Below are 14550 nucleotides of genomic sequence, written 5' to 3' on the forward strand. Positions count from 1 at the left end.
GTACAGTTTTGGTCTCCTAATCTGAGGAATGACATTCTTGCCATAGAGGGAGTACAGAGAAGGTTCACCAGACTGATTCCTGGGATGTCAGGACTTTCATATGAAGAGAGACTGGATAGACTCGGTTTGTACTCGCTAGAATTTAGAAGATTGAGGGGGAATCTTATAGAAACTTACAAAATTCTTAAGGGTTTGGACAGGCTAGATGCAGGAAGATTGTTCCCGATGTTGGGGAAGTCCAGAACAAGGGGTCACAGTTCAAGTATAAGGGGGAAATCTTTTAGGATCGAGATGAGGAAAACATTTTTCACACAGAGAGTGGTGAATCTCTGGAATTCTCTGCCGCAGAAGGTAGTTGAGGCCAGTTCATTGGCTATATTTAAGAGGGAGTTAAGATGTGGCCCTTGTGGCTAAAGGGATCCGGGGGTATGGAGAGAAGGCAGGTACAGGATACTGAGTTGGATGATCAGCCATGATCATATTGAATGGCGGTGCAGGCTCGAAGGGCCGAATGGCCTACTCCTGCACCTATTTTCTACGTTTCCCGCAGCAGCAGTGAATCTTCCGCAAACAGGTTTCCGGCAGGCGGTGCAAAGCTGCGGAGAGCGAGCTGATTGGTGGAGCGCCCATCACTCACGTCCAGAGGGCGAGCCTATAGCGCGGTCATTCTGACGTAGTTTTAAAGGCGGGGTCCTGTCATGTCCGCTGATGTGTTTGGCCGGCCCATCGCCAAGGTGACGATCATGGGCGAATAGGAAGAGGCGGCTGACAATCCGAGTATTTGATTGGTGTGAAGCAACGTCACTCAGCGGCGGAAGGCGGGCTCACAGAGGCTGGCCGAGCCCCATAGGATCTTTGGACCGAGCCGTCAATCAGGACGCGAGGGGCGGGCCGAGCGGCAGCAGCGGTGCCCGGCCATGGTGGGCAAGGAGAAGGAGCTGACCATTCACTTCAGCCCGGGCTCGGTGCGGCTGGTCGAGGTATGCCATGCCCCGTCCCCGGCCTCTGCAGCAGTGGGCCCCGATCCCGATCCCCAGCCCCGGCGGCCCCGACACCGCCTCAGGACGGCCCCGCCCTGGGGCTAGGCCGGGAGAGCAGATCCGTCGTGAGGGAGCGCCGCACTGTGGGTGGGGTGGTACTGAGGGAGCGCCGCACTGTGGGAGGGTCAGTGAGGGAGCGCCGCACTGAGGGAGGGTCAGGGTGGGGTGGTACTGAGGGAGCGCCGCACTGTGGGAGGGTCAGTGAGGGAGCGCCGCACTGTGGGAGGGGCGCCGCACTGTGGGAGGGGCGGTACTGAGGGAGCGCCGCACTGTGGGAGGGGAGGGTGAGGGAGCGCCGCACGGTGGGAGGGCGGTGAGGGAGCGCCGCACTGTGGGAGGGTCAGTGAGGGAGCGCCGCACTGTGGGAGGGTCAGTACTGAGGGAGCGCCGCACCGTGGAGGGTCAGTGAGGGAGCGCCGCACTGTGGGAGGGGCGGTACTGAGGGAGCGCCGCACCGTGGAGGGTCAGTGAGGGAGCGCCGCACTGTGTGGGAGGGGCGGTACTGAGGGAGGGGCAGTACCGAGGGAGCGCCCCACCTTTAGGAGGGTCAGTGAGGGAGCGCCGCACTGTGGGAGGGTCAGGGTGAGGGAGCGCCGCGCCGTGGAGGGGCAGTGAGGGAGCGCCGCACTGTGGGAGGGGCGGTACTGAGGGAGCGCCGCACTGTGGGAGGGGCGGTACTGAGGGAGGGGCGAGGGAGCGCCGCACTGTGGGAGGGTCAGTGAGGGAGCGCCGCACTGTAGGAGGGGCAGTACTGAGGGAGCGCCGCACTGTGGGAGACTGGGTCAGTGAGGGAGCGCCGCAATGTCGTTGAGGCGGCACTGTGAAGTAGTTTGGTTGTTAGGTTTTGGAAGCTTTGCCCATTGCTCCCTCTTCAACCATCTCTCCACGGCATTTGCCACCACTCCCAAAGCTCAACTCCCACCGTACCCCCATCGTGCTTGTAGGTTCTCCCTGTGACCGTGTGGGTTTTCTCCGCGTGCTCCCGTTTCCTCCCACAACCCAAAGACATGCAGATTAGTTGGTTAATTGCCTTTGTTGACATTTTAAATTGTCTCTAGTGTGTAGCATAGTATTAATGTATGGGTTGCTCGCTGGTCGGCACGGACACGGTGGGCTGAAGGGCTTGTATCTCTAAAATCTAAAGAGTAGTCACTGTATTAGATGTGTCAAATAATTCTCACATAATTTACTCGCACCCACTTCAGCATCTGGTAATGTTTACCATTGATGGGTATAGATTTAAATGTAAATATTTTGCTGAAAATGCCCAACCTCTGGAACCTATGTCCAGCTCTGCCTTTGGCTCAGGAATAGCTCGTTATGGCCACTGGGATGTGGCAGAGTCTCACTCTGCATCCTGGAGCAGCGGTGAATGTGCTGGGACTGGATATTTTGCAATTACTTTAACCTTTGAGACCTGCTTACGTGTTGTTGGCACCAAAGACTATAGTATCTTTGGTTGGCACTGCTCTCCTCCTCTGGGACGAGTAATCCATCCTCTTCCTGCTGGGATACTCATAGACTTGCTGCAGGAGAATTTGGAATCCAGACTTGGGAGACTGTGGATTCTAGATTTTGGAGCAATGTACGATCAGCTGGATGAACTGGTAGATTAGTACGGGTGGCAGGGGTTATGGGGAGAAGGCAGGAGAATGGGGTTGAGAGGGAAAGATAGATCAGCCATGGTTGAATGGCATTGTACTATATGGGCCGAATGGCCTCATTCTGCTCCATAACTTATGAACATGAACTCACAGAGGCTGCAGATGTGGGTTATCGTATGAGGCATGGTTTTGTATGTGGGAGGTCGTGTCTCAAGAATCTGATGTGAGTTTTTTGAAGATGTGACCAAAAAGGTTGATGAAGGCAGAGCTGTTAATTTATAATAGACAATAGGTGCAGTTGTGGGCCATTCGGCCCCTCGAGCCAGCACCGCCATTCAATGTGACCATGGCTGATCATCCACAATCAGTACCCTGTTCCTGCCTTCTCCCCATATCCCTTGGCTCCACTATCTTTAAGAGCTCTAGCCAGCTCTCTCTTGAAAGCATCCAGAGAACCAGCCTCCACCGCCTTCTGAGGCAGAGAATTCCACAGACTCACAACTTTGTGTGAAAAAGTTTTTCCTCATCTCCGTTCTAAATAGCTTACCCCTTATTCTTAAACTGTGGCCCCTGGTTCTGGACTCCCCCAACATTGGGAACATGTTTCCTGCCTCTAGCGAGTCCAAATAATCTTATATGTTTCAATAAGATCTCCTTTCATCCTTCTAAATTCTAGAGTATACAAGCCCAGCCGCTCTATTCTATCAACATATGACAGTCCCGCCATCCCGGGAATTATCCTGGTGAACCTACGCTGCACTCCCTCAATAGCAAAAATATCCTTGCTATATATATGGACTTCAGCAAAGCATTCGACAAGGTTCCACATGGTAGGCTGCTCTGGCAGGTTAGATCGCATGGGATCCAAGGAGAGTTAGCTGAATGGAAAGAAAATTGGCATCATGGAAGGAAGCCGAGTGTGATGGTGGAAGGTTTCTTCTAAGACTGGAACCCTGTGACTAGTGGTGTGCCTCGGTTCCGTATTGGACCTGGTGCTGTTTGTCATCTATATTAATGTTTTGGATGAGAATGTACATGGCAAGATTAGCACATTTGCAGATGATACAAAAGTGAGTTGTATTGCAGCTAGTGAAGATGATTGTGAAAAATTGCAGCAGGATCGTGATCGATTGGGCAGGTGGGCTGGGGAATGGTGGATGGAATTTAATAGTATATCTTTATTGTCATTTTCCTGAGTACTCACATACCCAGAGGAAACAAAAAAACGTTGCTCAACCAGTGTCCATTCAGTGTGCAGTAAAAAATAAATAGAAATAAAATTACATGCATCATGAACAAATTAAACACTCTACTCTCTACTAAACATCAACAGGCGTTCCGATCGGGAGCAGCACGACAGTGGCTCTGCTGCAGTGTGTCCAGGTTGATGGTTGGTGCGCGATACTTTGACAGGGGGCAAAGTCCGTTTATCAGTCTTATAGCCTGCGGGAAGAAGCTGAGGAGCATCCTGCTGGTTTTGCAGCTAATGCTTCTGTACCTCTTCCCAATTGGCAGGATGGAGAATATGTGATGCGATGGGTGGTAGGGGTCTTTGATGATGGAGATGGCTGCTGATACATCTCTTCCTGTATATGTCCAGCAGGAAAGGGAGTGGAGCACCAATAATCCTGCTGGAGGTCTTCACAATCCTGTCTAGTTGGTGCCGTTCGTACGCCTTGCAGCTCCCGAACCAGGAAGTGATGCCGTAGGTTAATATGCTCTCAATTGTCCCCCTATAAAACGTTCGTAGGTGTGTAGTGGGAGGACCTGCTTTACGTAGTCTTCAGAGAGGGTGTAGTGGTATAGAGAAATGTGAGGTGTTGCATTTTCGGAAGTCTATACGGTGAATGGTAAGGCTCTGGGGAGTGTTGTAGAGCAGTGATCTAGGAGTGCAGGTACATAGTTCCTTGAAGATGGAGTCGCAGGTTGATGTGGTGGCCAGAAAGGTTTTTGGCACATTGGCCTTCATCAATCAGAGTACTGAGTATAGAAGTTGGGAGGTCATATTGCAGTTATAAAAGACGTTGGTGAAAACGCATTTAGAGTATTGTGTTCAGTTCTAGGCACCATGTTATTGGAAAGACGTTGGAAAGGGTACAGCGAAGCTGGAAAGGGTACAGAGAAGATTTATAAGGATGTTGCCAGGACCCGAGGGTCTGAGCTATAGGGAGAGGTTGAGTAGGCTGGGACTCTTCCTTGATTTGATTTGATTTGTTTCAATTTTATTGTCATTGTCATCAAGTAAGAGCAACAAAATGCTATTTCCCATGCAGTCATACGAATTAAAAAAAAAAACAAGAACACAGAACACAATAGTCCACAACACAAACATCCCCACAGCGCCACCAAAGTTCCCCAGTGTGAGGGAAGGAACCAAAGTCCAGTCAACCTCCTCGCTGATGTTCCCCGATGTTCACCCTTGGTCATGGCCTCCCGAGCCCACCGCAGTCACCGCTATGGGCGGCCCGATGTTCAGGCCCTCTCGCCGGGAACAATGAAACCCCGATGTTGGGCGGAAAAACATCCTCGGTGGCCTAGACCTCTGAATCGGCCACCTCCCACTGGAATCCACGGCTCCCGAAGTCCACAGGCCGAGCTGGGCGGAGATTCAACGCTGGCAGCCCCTGGCAAAAGGTCCCAGGACTTTGCGATGTTGGTCAGCGCCGCCCGCGTTGGGAGCTCCGCAAACCACAGCTCCGCGATGTCGTTGCAGCAGGCCCAACACGCCGGAGCCTCAAACGGCGATCCCAGGTGAGGCATCGCCCGCTCCGGGATGTATCCAGCACTGCGCCGCCACTGCTGAAGCTCTGGTCTTGTCCCGGCAGGAAAGGCAGCGCCAATCCAGTTGGGAAGGCCGCGAGGAGTGGGGCGAAGGAGCGATCAATAGTCGCATCCTCGCCAGGAAGTGACTGAAGGACGTTTTTCCCCCTTATCTTACCCCCCTCCCCCACATAAAATACAAAAAAAACCCATATTTTAAGCATACTAAAAACAACAAGTCAAAGATAAAAAGACAAACAGACTGCAGGCGGAGGCAGCCATCAACAGTGCCACCGGATGTACCAAAATTGGAGCGCAGTGAGATGAGGGGTGATCTTATAGAGGTGTATAAAATCATGAGAGGCATAGATCAGGTAAATACACAGAGTCTCTTACAATGGAATAGGGGAATCGAGGACCAGAGTACATAGGTTTAAGGTGTGGAGGAAATTATTCATTATGAATCTGAGGGGTAACTGTTTCACACAAAGGGTGGTAGGTGTATTGAACGAGCTGCCAGAGAAGGTAGATGACTAGGGACTATCGCAACATTTAATAAACAATTAGACAGGTACATCGATAGTACACGTTTGGAGACAGGTGGGACTAGTGTACCTGGGACATGTTGGCCATTGTGTGCAAGTTGGACCGAAGGGCCTGTTTCCACACTGTATTACTCTATGACTCTTGATATGTTTGATAGCACTGGGCCTGTACCTGCTGGTGTTTAGAAGGATGACATCTATCAAATAATGAAAGGGCTGGATAGACTGAATATGGAAAGGATGTTTCTACCAGTGGGAGAGTCTAGGACCATATGGCACAGCCTCCGAATAAAAGGATATACCTTCAGAAAGGAGATAAGGAGTTTTTTTAGCCAGATGGTGGTGAATCTGTGGATTTAATTGCTGCAGACATCGGTGGAGTCAAGTCGCTGGGTATTTTTAAAGTGGAGATTGATATGTTCTTGATTAGTAAGGCACCAAAGGTTATGGGGAGAAGGGAGGAGAATGTGGTAGAGAGGGAAAGATAGATCAGCCACAATGGAATGGCTGAGCAGACTCGATGGGCTGAATGGCCTAATTCTGCTTCTATGTCTTATGATCATGTATACACACTATTTGCGCACCCTTGTGAGGATATGTTTGCCTGGGGGTGGATCTCGCTGGTGGGGACTGAGGAGGGGGGGGGGGGGGGGGGCGGTCACTGCTGGCGACAGCACCCCTGCCTATTGTTTGCAGCCGGAACTGACCTTTGTAGTCTTGTTTTGAAGGAGGATGTATATGTTCCCGACCGACGGGTACTGGTCACCGGAGCCTCAGGACTACTGGGCCGGGCCGTGCACAAGGAGTTCCTGGAGAACGACTGGGATGCAGTGGGCTGTGCCTACAGGAGGGCTCGGCCCCGGTTCGAGACAGTGAACCTGCTGGACCCAGGGGCCGTGCGGAGGATCATACAAGACGTTAAGGTGCGGGGCCTAGAGGTTCTACTGGCTGCTGAGTGTCCTGAGGACAGAGGTGCATGGGGCTGATGGAGGGAAGGCGCAGGTCCCTGCTGTGTGTGGGCTCGGGAGGGGGCACATCTCGTCTGGGCCGGGGATGAGTGGACATTGTTCTGGGGTACTTACTTTTGGGGGGGGAGTTGGAGAGCCTAGAGTGAGAAGGTCAGAGGCTGTTGTGGATGGTGGGATAGCCCACGTCATGTGCAGAACCTGCAAGTACACAACATGGCGGTGCATTGCACTGGTCTGTTCCTGCAGTGCTCCTGGTGTGTGATCAGGGGATGTGCCAGCTCATGGAGAGGGGTGTGTTTCTGCAGAGCTTTTCACAAGAAAGCACGCCAGGGCCAGTTGTAGATTGGAGAAGGCTATGACCAATTTGCCCACAGTTCCCACCAGCAAGCGTAATGGCAGTGCCACAGAAACAAGGAACTGCAGATGCTGGTTTATACCAAAGATAGACACAAAGTGCTGGAGTAACTCAGTGGGTCAGGCAACATCTCTGAAGAAAAAGGATGTGTTGGAACACCAGACTGGGATGGTTTGTAACTGTTATCAGGCAACTGAACCATCCTTTCGCTAACTAGAGAGCAGTCCTGATCTCCCATTTACGTCATTGGAGCTCCTCGGACTATCTTTAATTGGACCTCACTGGACTTTATCTCACACTAAACATTATTTCTTTTATCCTGTATCTGTACACTGGATGGCTTGATTATTGTCATATCTAGTCTGTTTGCTGACTGGATAGCACACGAGAACAAAGCTTTTCCCTGTGCCTCAGTACATGTGACAATAATAAACTAAACATCGAGGAGGAGCCTCCCTGCTTCTCCCAAATAGTGTGATCGGAAATTCACTGCTATGATGTTCAAATAAAAGAAGCCAGTCCATCTAGCAGTGTATGAAGGGATAGTGCAGAGCGTTTCGCTCTGTGTCTAACCCCGGAACTGTGTGACGGGATGGTGTAGAGAGAGCTTCATACTGTGTCTGACCCTGGGAGTGTGATGGGATGGTGCAGGGAGAGCTCCACTGTCTTTTTATTGAATTATTTGCACTATAACAAATTGCCCACCATAATATTCCTTACACTTAAACATCAATTTACTATATTACAATCCTGATTCAGATTACAGTCAATCCCCCGCGGTGCCCAATGGTCCCGGAAACCTCCCATCGTGCCTGTGGATACCATGTGTTCTTTTCCATGGACACCCAGGCACAGATGTAACTTAGGAAAAGGGGCAGGCAGTGGGCTCGGGCAGAGCCCTCTTCTGCCTGGTGCCATGACGCATGAATGGCCAACTTGGCCAGGCCCAGTAGCAAACCTGGCACCGTGACCCACACAAGGCCAGCTTGTACCATAACCTCTCAACTCCTGGATTATGTGCCTAGACTACTGGGCAAGTCTCTTGAATATAGATGCTAGTTTACCAATAAAGACACAAAGTGCTGGAATTACTCAGCGGGTCAGGCAGCATCTCTGGAGAATGGATAGGTGATGTTTTGCGTTGGGACCCTCTTCATTCACTTGAATACTTTCCATGAAGAATAAAATGGGGTTAAACATGAAGGGTCACCTTCAGGGGGTATACGAGGGACAGTCTGGACACTGACTTGGCCTCTTGTGTTCATCGGTTCCAGCCGCAGGTTGTCGTTCACTGCGCAGCAGAGCGAAGACCAGACGTGGTGGAAAACCGGCCCGATTACGCCAGGCAGCTGAACGTCAGCAGCTCGGGATGCCTCGCCAGGGAAGCAGGTAGTACAGCTCGTGGCCTTGGCTACTTCACGCTGACTGGTCAGCCGCTGACCGACTGGGCAACTCGTTCTGATGATGTACAAATTATCATCTGACTGTGCCAGTCCACAGTTCCCTGAAAGTAGCAACATCAGTAGACAGTATGCTCATCTTTATTGGTCGGTGCATTGAATATAAGAGTCAGGAAGTCATGATGCAACTTTATAGGAACTTTGATTAGGCTGCATTTGGAGTATTATGTGTAGTTCAGGTTGCCCCACTACAGGATGTGGAGGCTTTGTAAAATGATGCCTGCATTTGAGGGTATTAGCTATAAGGAGTGATTTGACAAACTTGAGCGCAGATCTGATAGATGTATATAAAATATGAAAGGCGTAGATAAGGTAGAGAGTCCGTCTTTTCCTTGGATGAAATTGTCAAATACCGGAGAGTATAGATTTTAGGTGAAAGATGGCAAGTTTGTAAGAGATTTACAAAGCAAGATTTTTATTACCTAGAGGGTAGTGGGTGTCTTGAGTGCAAGGTATGGATGTGAAAGTGGAATAAGATAGAACGTGTGTGAACGGGTGATCGATGATTGACATGGACACGGTGGGAGGGATTATATGGCTGCACTCCCAACGCAACATGAACTACAGATGAAGTAGACTCTGACTCTAAAACCAAATGTTTATGTCAATAGAACCAATTAGTCAAAAATAGTTATTAACTAAAGCATTTTTCTGGTCCCTTCAGCTGAAATCGGAGCCTTCATGATATACCTGAGCACAGATTATATATTCGATGGATCACACCCTCCCTACCGGGAAGGCGACACTCCAAACCCTCTCAACCTCTACGGCAAAACCAAGCTGGAAGGGGAGAAGCAGGTTTTGCACAATCACCCCGGTGAGGCAGGAGCAGAGCTGTCTTGAGCAGTGGTCACCGTTAGCACTCTGCACTGCTCACTGCTGTGGAGGGGGGTGGGTTGCGAGGGGAAGCAGTTGTGGGAGGGGGTGTGGTGGGATGGTGAGGGCAGTGAAGGGGGGGTGGGGTGAGTGGAATGCCTTGTCCCGTGTTCATCATTAGCTGACAGTCCTGGTGTCGGCACTGCTGTGCGGGGAGGGGTGGGGGTGCAGTAGGGGGAGGGGGGAGGAGTCCATGCAATGGGGGGAGTGTTCATCATTAACTGAGGGTCATGGGCCCCACCACCGTTGTGAAGGGGAGGGGTGTTGGAGGTGCAGTTGATCGGTGGGGGTGTTGCAGTGGAAGGTGCGGGGGGGTGATGTGGGGGGGGGGGGGTGGAGATGCAGTGTGGAGAGGGTGGGAAACACACAATATGGGAGTGACTTATGCATTGCTATCGTTAGCAGAGGGCCCTGACCCCCAGGACTGGCTTGGCAGGTGGGGTTATGATTGGGGGAGTGCTGTGAGGGGGGTGCGTGGGTCTGGGGTGATTGTGGGGTACATATGTCAGGGAGTGTGCAGGTGAGATACAAGATACATTTAATTGTCATTTGGACCCCTTGAGGTCCAAAGGAAATGCCGTTTCTGCAGCCATACATTACAAACACATAGACCCAAGACACAACATAATTAACATAAACATCCACCACATAGCTGTGATGGAAGGCCTAATAAACTTATCTCTCCACTGCACTCTCCCCCCCCCGATGTCAGAGTCAAAGTCAAAGCCCCCGGCTGGCGATGGCGATTGTCCCGCGGCCATTAAAGCCACGCCGGGTGGTGCGAGGTCGCACACCGGGTCTTGCTGTTAGAGCCCCCGGCGTGCGCTCGCAGAGTCCCGCGGCCATTCCAAGCCGCGCGGGGCGGTGATGTTAGGCCCCGCTCCAGGAGCTCTTCAACCCCGCAACTCGGGCGGGGTAAGTCGCCGTTGCGAGAGCCCTGAAAAGCGGTCTCCCTCCAGGGAGCCGCGGGCTCCCGGTGCCGCCGTCCACAGACCTGCCGTTGGAGCCTCCGACTCTCCGGTAGCAGCAGCAGCAGCGCTCCTCCACCGCTCCACCCGCTCCGGACTCGGCCAGCTCCGCGACGGTGACGGTGAGTCGTACCACCAGAGTCCCGGCTTCTTCCTGTTGGAGGCCGCTCCTCGTTGCGGCCCCAACGACAACGGAAACCCGACGAGAAAAGGTTGGGTCTCCAGTGCAGGGAGAGATTTAAAAAAGTTTCCACCCCCACCCCCCCACACACACACCCCAACAAAAAATAACAAAAACTACATTTAAACACAGACAGAAAAATAATAAAACGCGGACAGACTGCAGAGGTCGCTGCTGACCAGAGTCGCGCTGCGCCCGGTGCAGTGGTGCTGTGATTCCCAGTGCTGGGCGAGCTGGCGGAGAAGCTGGGAGAGACCTGGGGTCAGTGTGCATGGGGTAGGTGAGCCCGAGGGGTCACTCCTGATCTCCCAGCCCCGGCACCAAAGTGTTGTAGGAGCCAATGGAGGAGCTGGGGGAGAGTGTGGGGCGCCTGGGTCTGGGGGAGACTATGGGGTGCGTTCCCTGGGGTTCACTGCTGTTCTCCCTGCCACAGGTGCAGCGGTGCTGCGAGTGCCGGTGCTGTACGGGCCGGTGGAGGAGCTGGGCGAGAGTGCGGTGACCATCCTCTTCGGGCCAGTGCAGGGGTGCGAGCGGATGGCCAGCGTAGACCACTGGCAGCAACGTTACCCCACCCACGTGGCCGATGTGGCCCTGGTGTGCCGGCAGCTGTCCGAGCGATGGCTACAGGTCAGTGCCCCCCCCCTCTCCAACGCTCGCACCCCGTCACTCACCCCATACCATCACCCACCCCCCCCCCCCCCCCCCATCACTCAATCCCCATCCAGGTGCCTTGATGTGTCAGCAGCTGTCCGAGCACCACCTGTGGGTGTAGAGCCCCAACCCCGATCCCCTCCCTCTCCCCCACCCGGGATAGAGGGAGGGGAGGTGGGTGGGAGTGGGGAAGCGAGCGAGGGGGAGAGATGGGGGGGGGAGAGGGAGAACAGTTGACTGTAAACTATCACAACTGGAATCTTTGCTTTACTGTGCGGTCCCTCTGCTGATGCGGAATACCTCCCTACAGGACTCCTCGGTCAGTGGGGTTTTCCACTGGTCTGGCAATGAGCAGATGACCAAGTTCCAGATGGCTTGCACCATGGCAGACGTCTTCAGACTCCCCAATGCCCACCTGCGCCCGGTAAGTGTGTGTGGGTATTGTTTGGCGCTGCATCCTGCAGTGTTCCCCGCTGGAAACCTTGCTGTGTAGCACCTGTGCAGTGCCGTGATGTGTCATAGCACCGCACCGAAACAGTCCCACCTGCCCGCGTTTGGGTCATATCCCTTTCCTATCCATGTACCTGTGTTATGGGATTGTACAGCATAGAATCGGGTCTCTCAGCCCAACTCCTCCATGCTGACCAAGATGCTCCATCTACCCTAGTCCCAAATACTTGCGTTTGGCCTGTATCCCTTTAAACCTTAGACAGACACAAAATTCTGGAGTAACTCAGCGGGTCAGGCAGCATCTCTGGAGAATATGGATAGGCGACGTTTCGGGTCGGAACCCTTCATCAGACATTCTCCAGATATGCTGCCTGAGCCGCTGAGTTACTCCAGCATTTTGTGTGTATCTTTGTTATCAACCAGCATCTGCAGTTTCTTGTTATTGCATTCCCTCTTAACCATTCCTGTCTATGTACCTGTCCAAATGTCTTTTAAATGTTGTTATAGTACCTGCCTCAACTGCCTCCTCTGGCAGCTCGTTCCATATACCCACCACCCTCGCAATGAAAAAGTTGCCCCTCAGGTCCCTATTATATCTCACCCTAGACTGACCCATCTAGCTTTAGACTTTCAGCCTACCCCTGGGGGAAAAGACTAGCTAAGTCCATAAGTTATAGGAGCAGAATTAGGCCATTTGGCCGATCAAGTAATTCTTTCCCTCCCAACCCCATTCTCCTGCCTTCTCCTCATCTATTCCAATATTGATTTTATATTCTTCGATAAGATCACCTCAGTCTCCTGGGCTCCAGGGCAAAAAGATCCCAGCCCCTACATCCTCGCCTTATGGCTGAAAGCCTCCAAACCCGATAACATCCTTGTTCATCTCCTTTCCAGTTTAGAATGGTGTGGGATATGGAAAGGGTGCCTGGGGCACATGATTGAAGAAAGTATTGTCAATTGTTCCGAACATGAATGAGGTGTGTAGGAAGGAACCGCAGATAGACACAAAGTGCTAGAGTAACTTAGCGGATTAGGCAGCATCTCTCAGACAGTGTCTAAAGAAGGGTTCCGACCCGAAACGTCACCTATTCCTTTTTTCCAGAGATGCTGCCTGACCCGCTGAGTTACGCCAGCTTTTATGTGACTATCTTCGGTTTAATGCAGCATCTGCAGTTTCTTCCTCCACTAATTCCTTCCGTCTTTCCTTTCGGTTGCGACACTTGCGTTATGAGCTGTGTGGTGGTGGTTTTAGGAAGGAGGGGGGGTGGTGACATCCCATCCTCACCCCAGCGTCGTGCGATACTGAGCCGTTGACTGAGGCTTTCATCTCTGACGGGCCATTCATCTCACCTCTGCCCCTCCCCCCCCCCCCCCCCCCCCCCTTCCCCCTCTCCCCCCCCCCCCCCCCCCCTCCCTCCCCCCCTCAACATACCCCTCTCCTTCCCTCCTTACACCTCGCTCCTTACCTCTCCCCCCTTGCCGCCCCCAGGTGACAGAGCCCCCAGCCCAGGGCACAGCGAGGCCGCGGGATTGCCGCCTGGACTGCTCGCGTCTGGAGAGGATGGGGCTGGGGCACAGGACGCCGTTCCGGGCGGGTGTGAGGCGCTGCCTTTGGCCCTTCCTGCGGGACAAGCAGTGGCAGCAGACGGTCTTCCACTGACCAGTAGGGCGGCACGGTGGCCGGAGGGGCTGCACCGGCTACCCACTGCCACACCATGGATATGGCCCGTCTGGGTCACACATACACAGACACAGACAGGTACAAACGTTCATACTCAGACAGATAGACACGCAACACATGGACAGGCACAGACAGACACACGAAAACACATACAGGCACAGACAGACAAACGCACACATGCAAACACCTACATAGGTGCACAGACACACACGGACTGACAGAGACAGACACACTGACACACCCACCACTCGCCCCAGGGACAGTCGGAGCTCCCTGCCCTCTCGCCCCTTTGCAGGTCAGGGTTTATCAGCCCGCTCCTGACCGCCGTCCGCAGTGAAAGAGAGAGAGAGAGTGTACGCCCACTCTGTTGCCCTTCTGCTGCCCTGTGCAGTGGTCAACACTCCTCTCTCCCCCCCTCGCCCCCCTCTCCCGGCGCCAGAACTAAGGCTTTGGCAGTGGCTGCTTCGGCTGCTTGTGTAAGTGAGGAGCGGATGGTCCCGCCCTCTCTGTCTGCCTCCGTCTCCCCTCAGTGTAGACTACCCTCTGACCTCGCTACAATCCCCGTCCATGTCCCCATTCCAACGAATGCAGCGCATCTGAACCTATGGGGGGGGGGGGGGGGGGGGGGGGGGGGTGTGAGATGTAAATGTAAATGCTTCTCCGTGTCTCCCCTCGCAGTCGCAAGCCTCTGGTCGGGGTTCCTCTCGCCAGCCTGTAGCCAGCCCGCTTGGCAGTGAGACTACACCGGCCGCTCTCTCCCATGTGCGCGGCCCGTCCATCAGGCCCCCACCCGCGGCGCCACTGCTCATCGCCCAGCTGATAGTCCACCCTCTCTGATGTTCCGCAGTGCCGAGCTCCAGCCCTATGGGGCGCAGGTTGGAGACTCGGATGGTCAATAAAGAAAATTCTCCACAAGTCAGCCGAGAACGACCGGCCAAAGGGTGTCCTGCCAAACGTCTCGGCGTCGGTCCCTCTCAGAATCCAGTCCCCTCGCCTTTCCCTACCGCTCTT

The 14550-nt window shown here is 53.3% G+C and overlaps 1 protein-coding gene across 1 annotated transcript; it reads left to right on the forward strand.

The window, feature by feature from the left end:
• The first annotated feature begins 823 nt into the window (after positions 1-823).
• mat2b (methionine adenosyltransferase 2 non-catalytic beta subunit) lies at positions 824-14162 on the forward strand. Its single transcript, XM_055642876.1, has 7 exons — positions 824-980; positions 6678-6872; positions 8547-8661; positions 9397-9549; positions 11191-11384; positions 11719-11832; positions 13348-14162. The coding sequence occupies exons 1-7, from the start codon at positions 918-920 to the stop codon at positions 13516-13518; spliced, it is 1005 nt and encodes a 334-aa protein (XP_055498851.1). The 5' UTR covers positions 824-917; the 3' UTR covers positions 13519-14162.
• The last annotated feature ends 388 nt before the right edge of the window (positions 14163-14550 follow it).

This window comes from Leucoraja erinacea, chromosome 11 (assembly GCF_028641065.1).
Source record: "Leucoraja erinacea ecotype New England chromosome 11, Leri_hhj_1, whole genome shotgun sequence".
Taxonomy (NCBI): Eukaryota; Metazoa; Chordata; class Chondrichthyes; order Rajiformes; family Rajidae; genus Leucoraja; species Leucoraja erinaceus.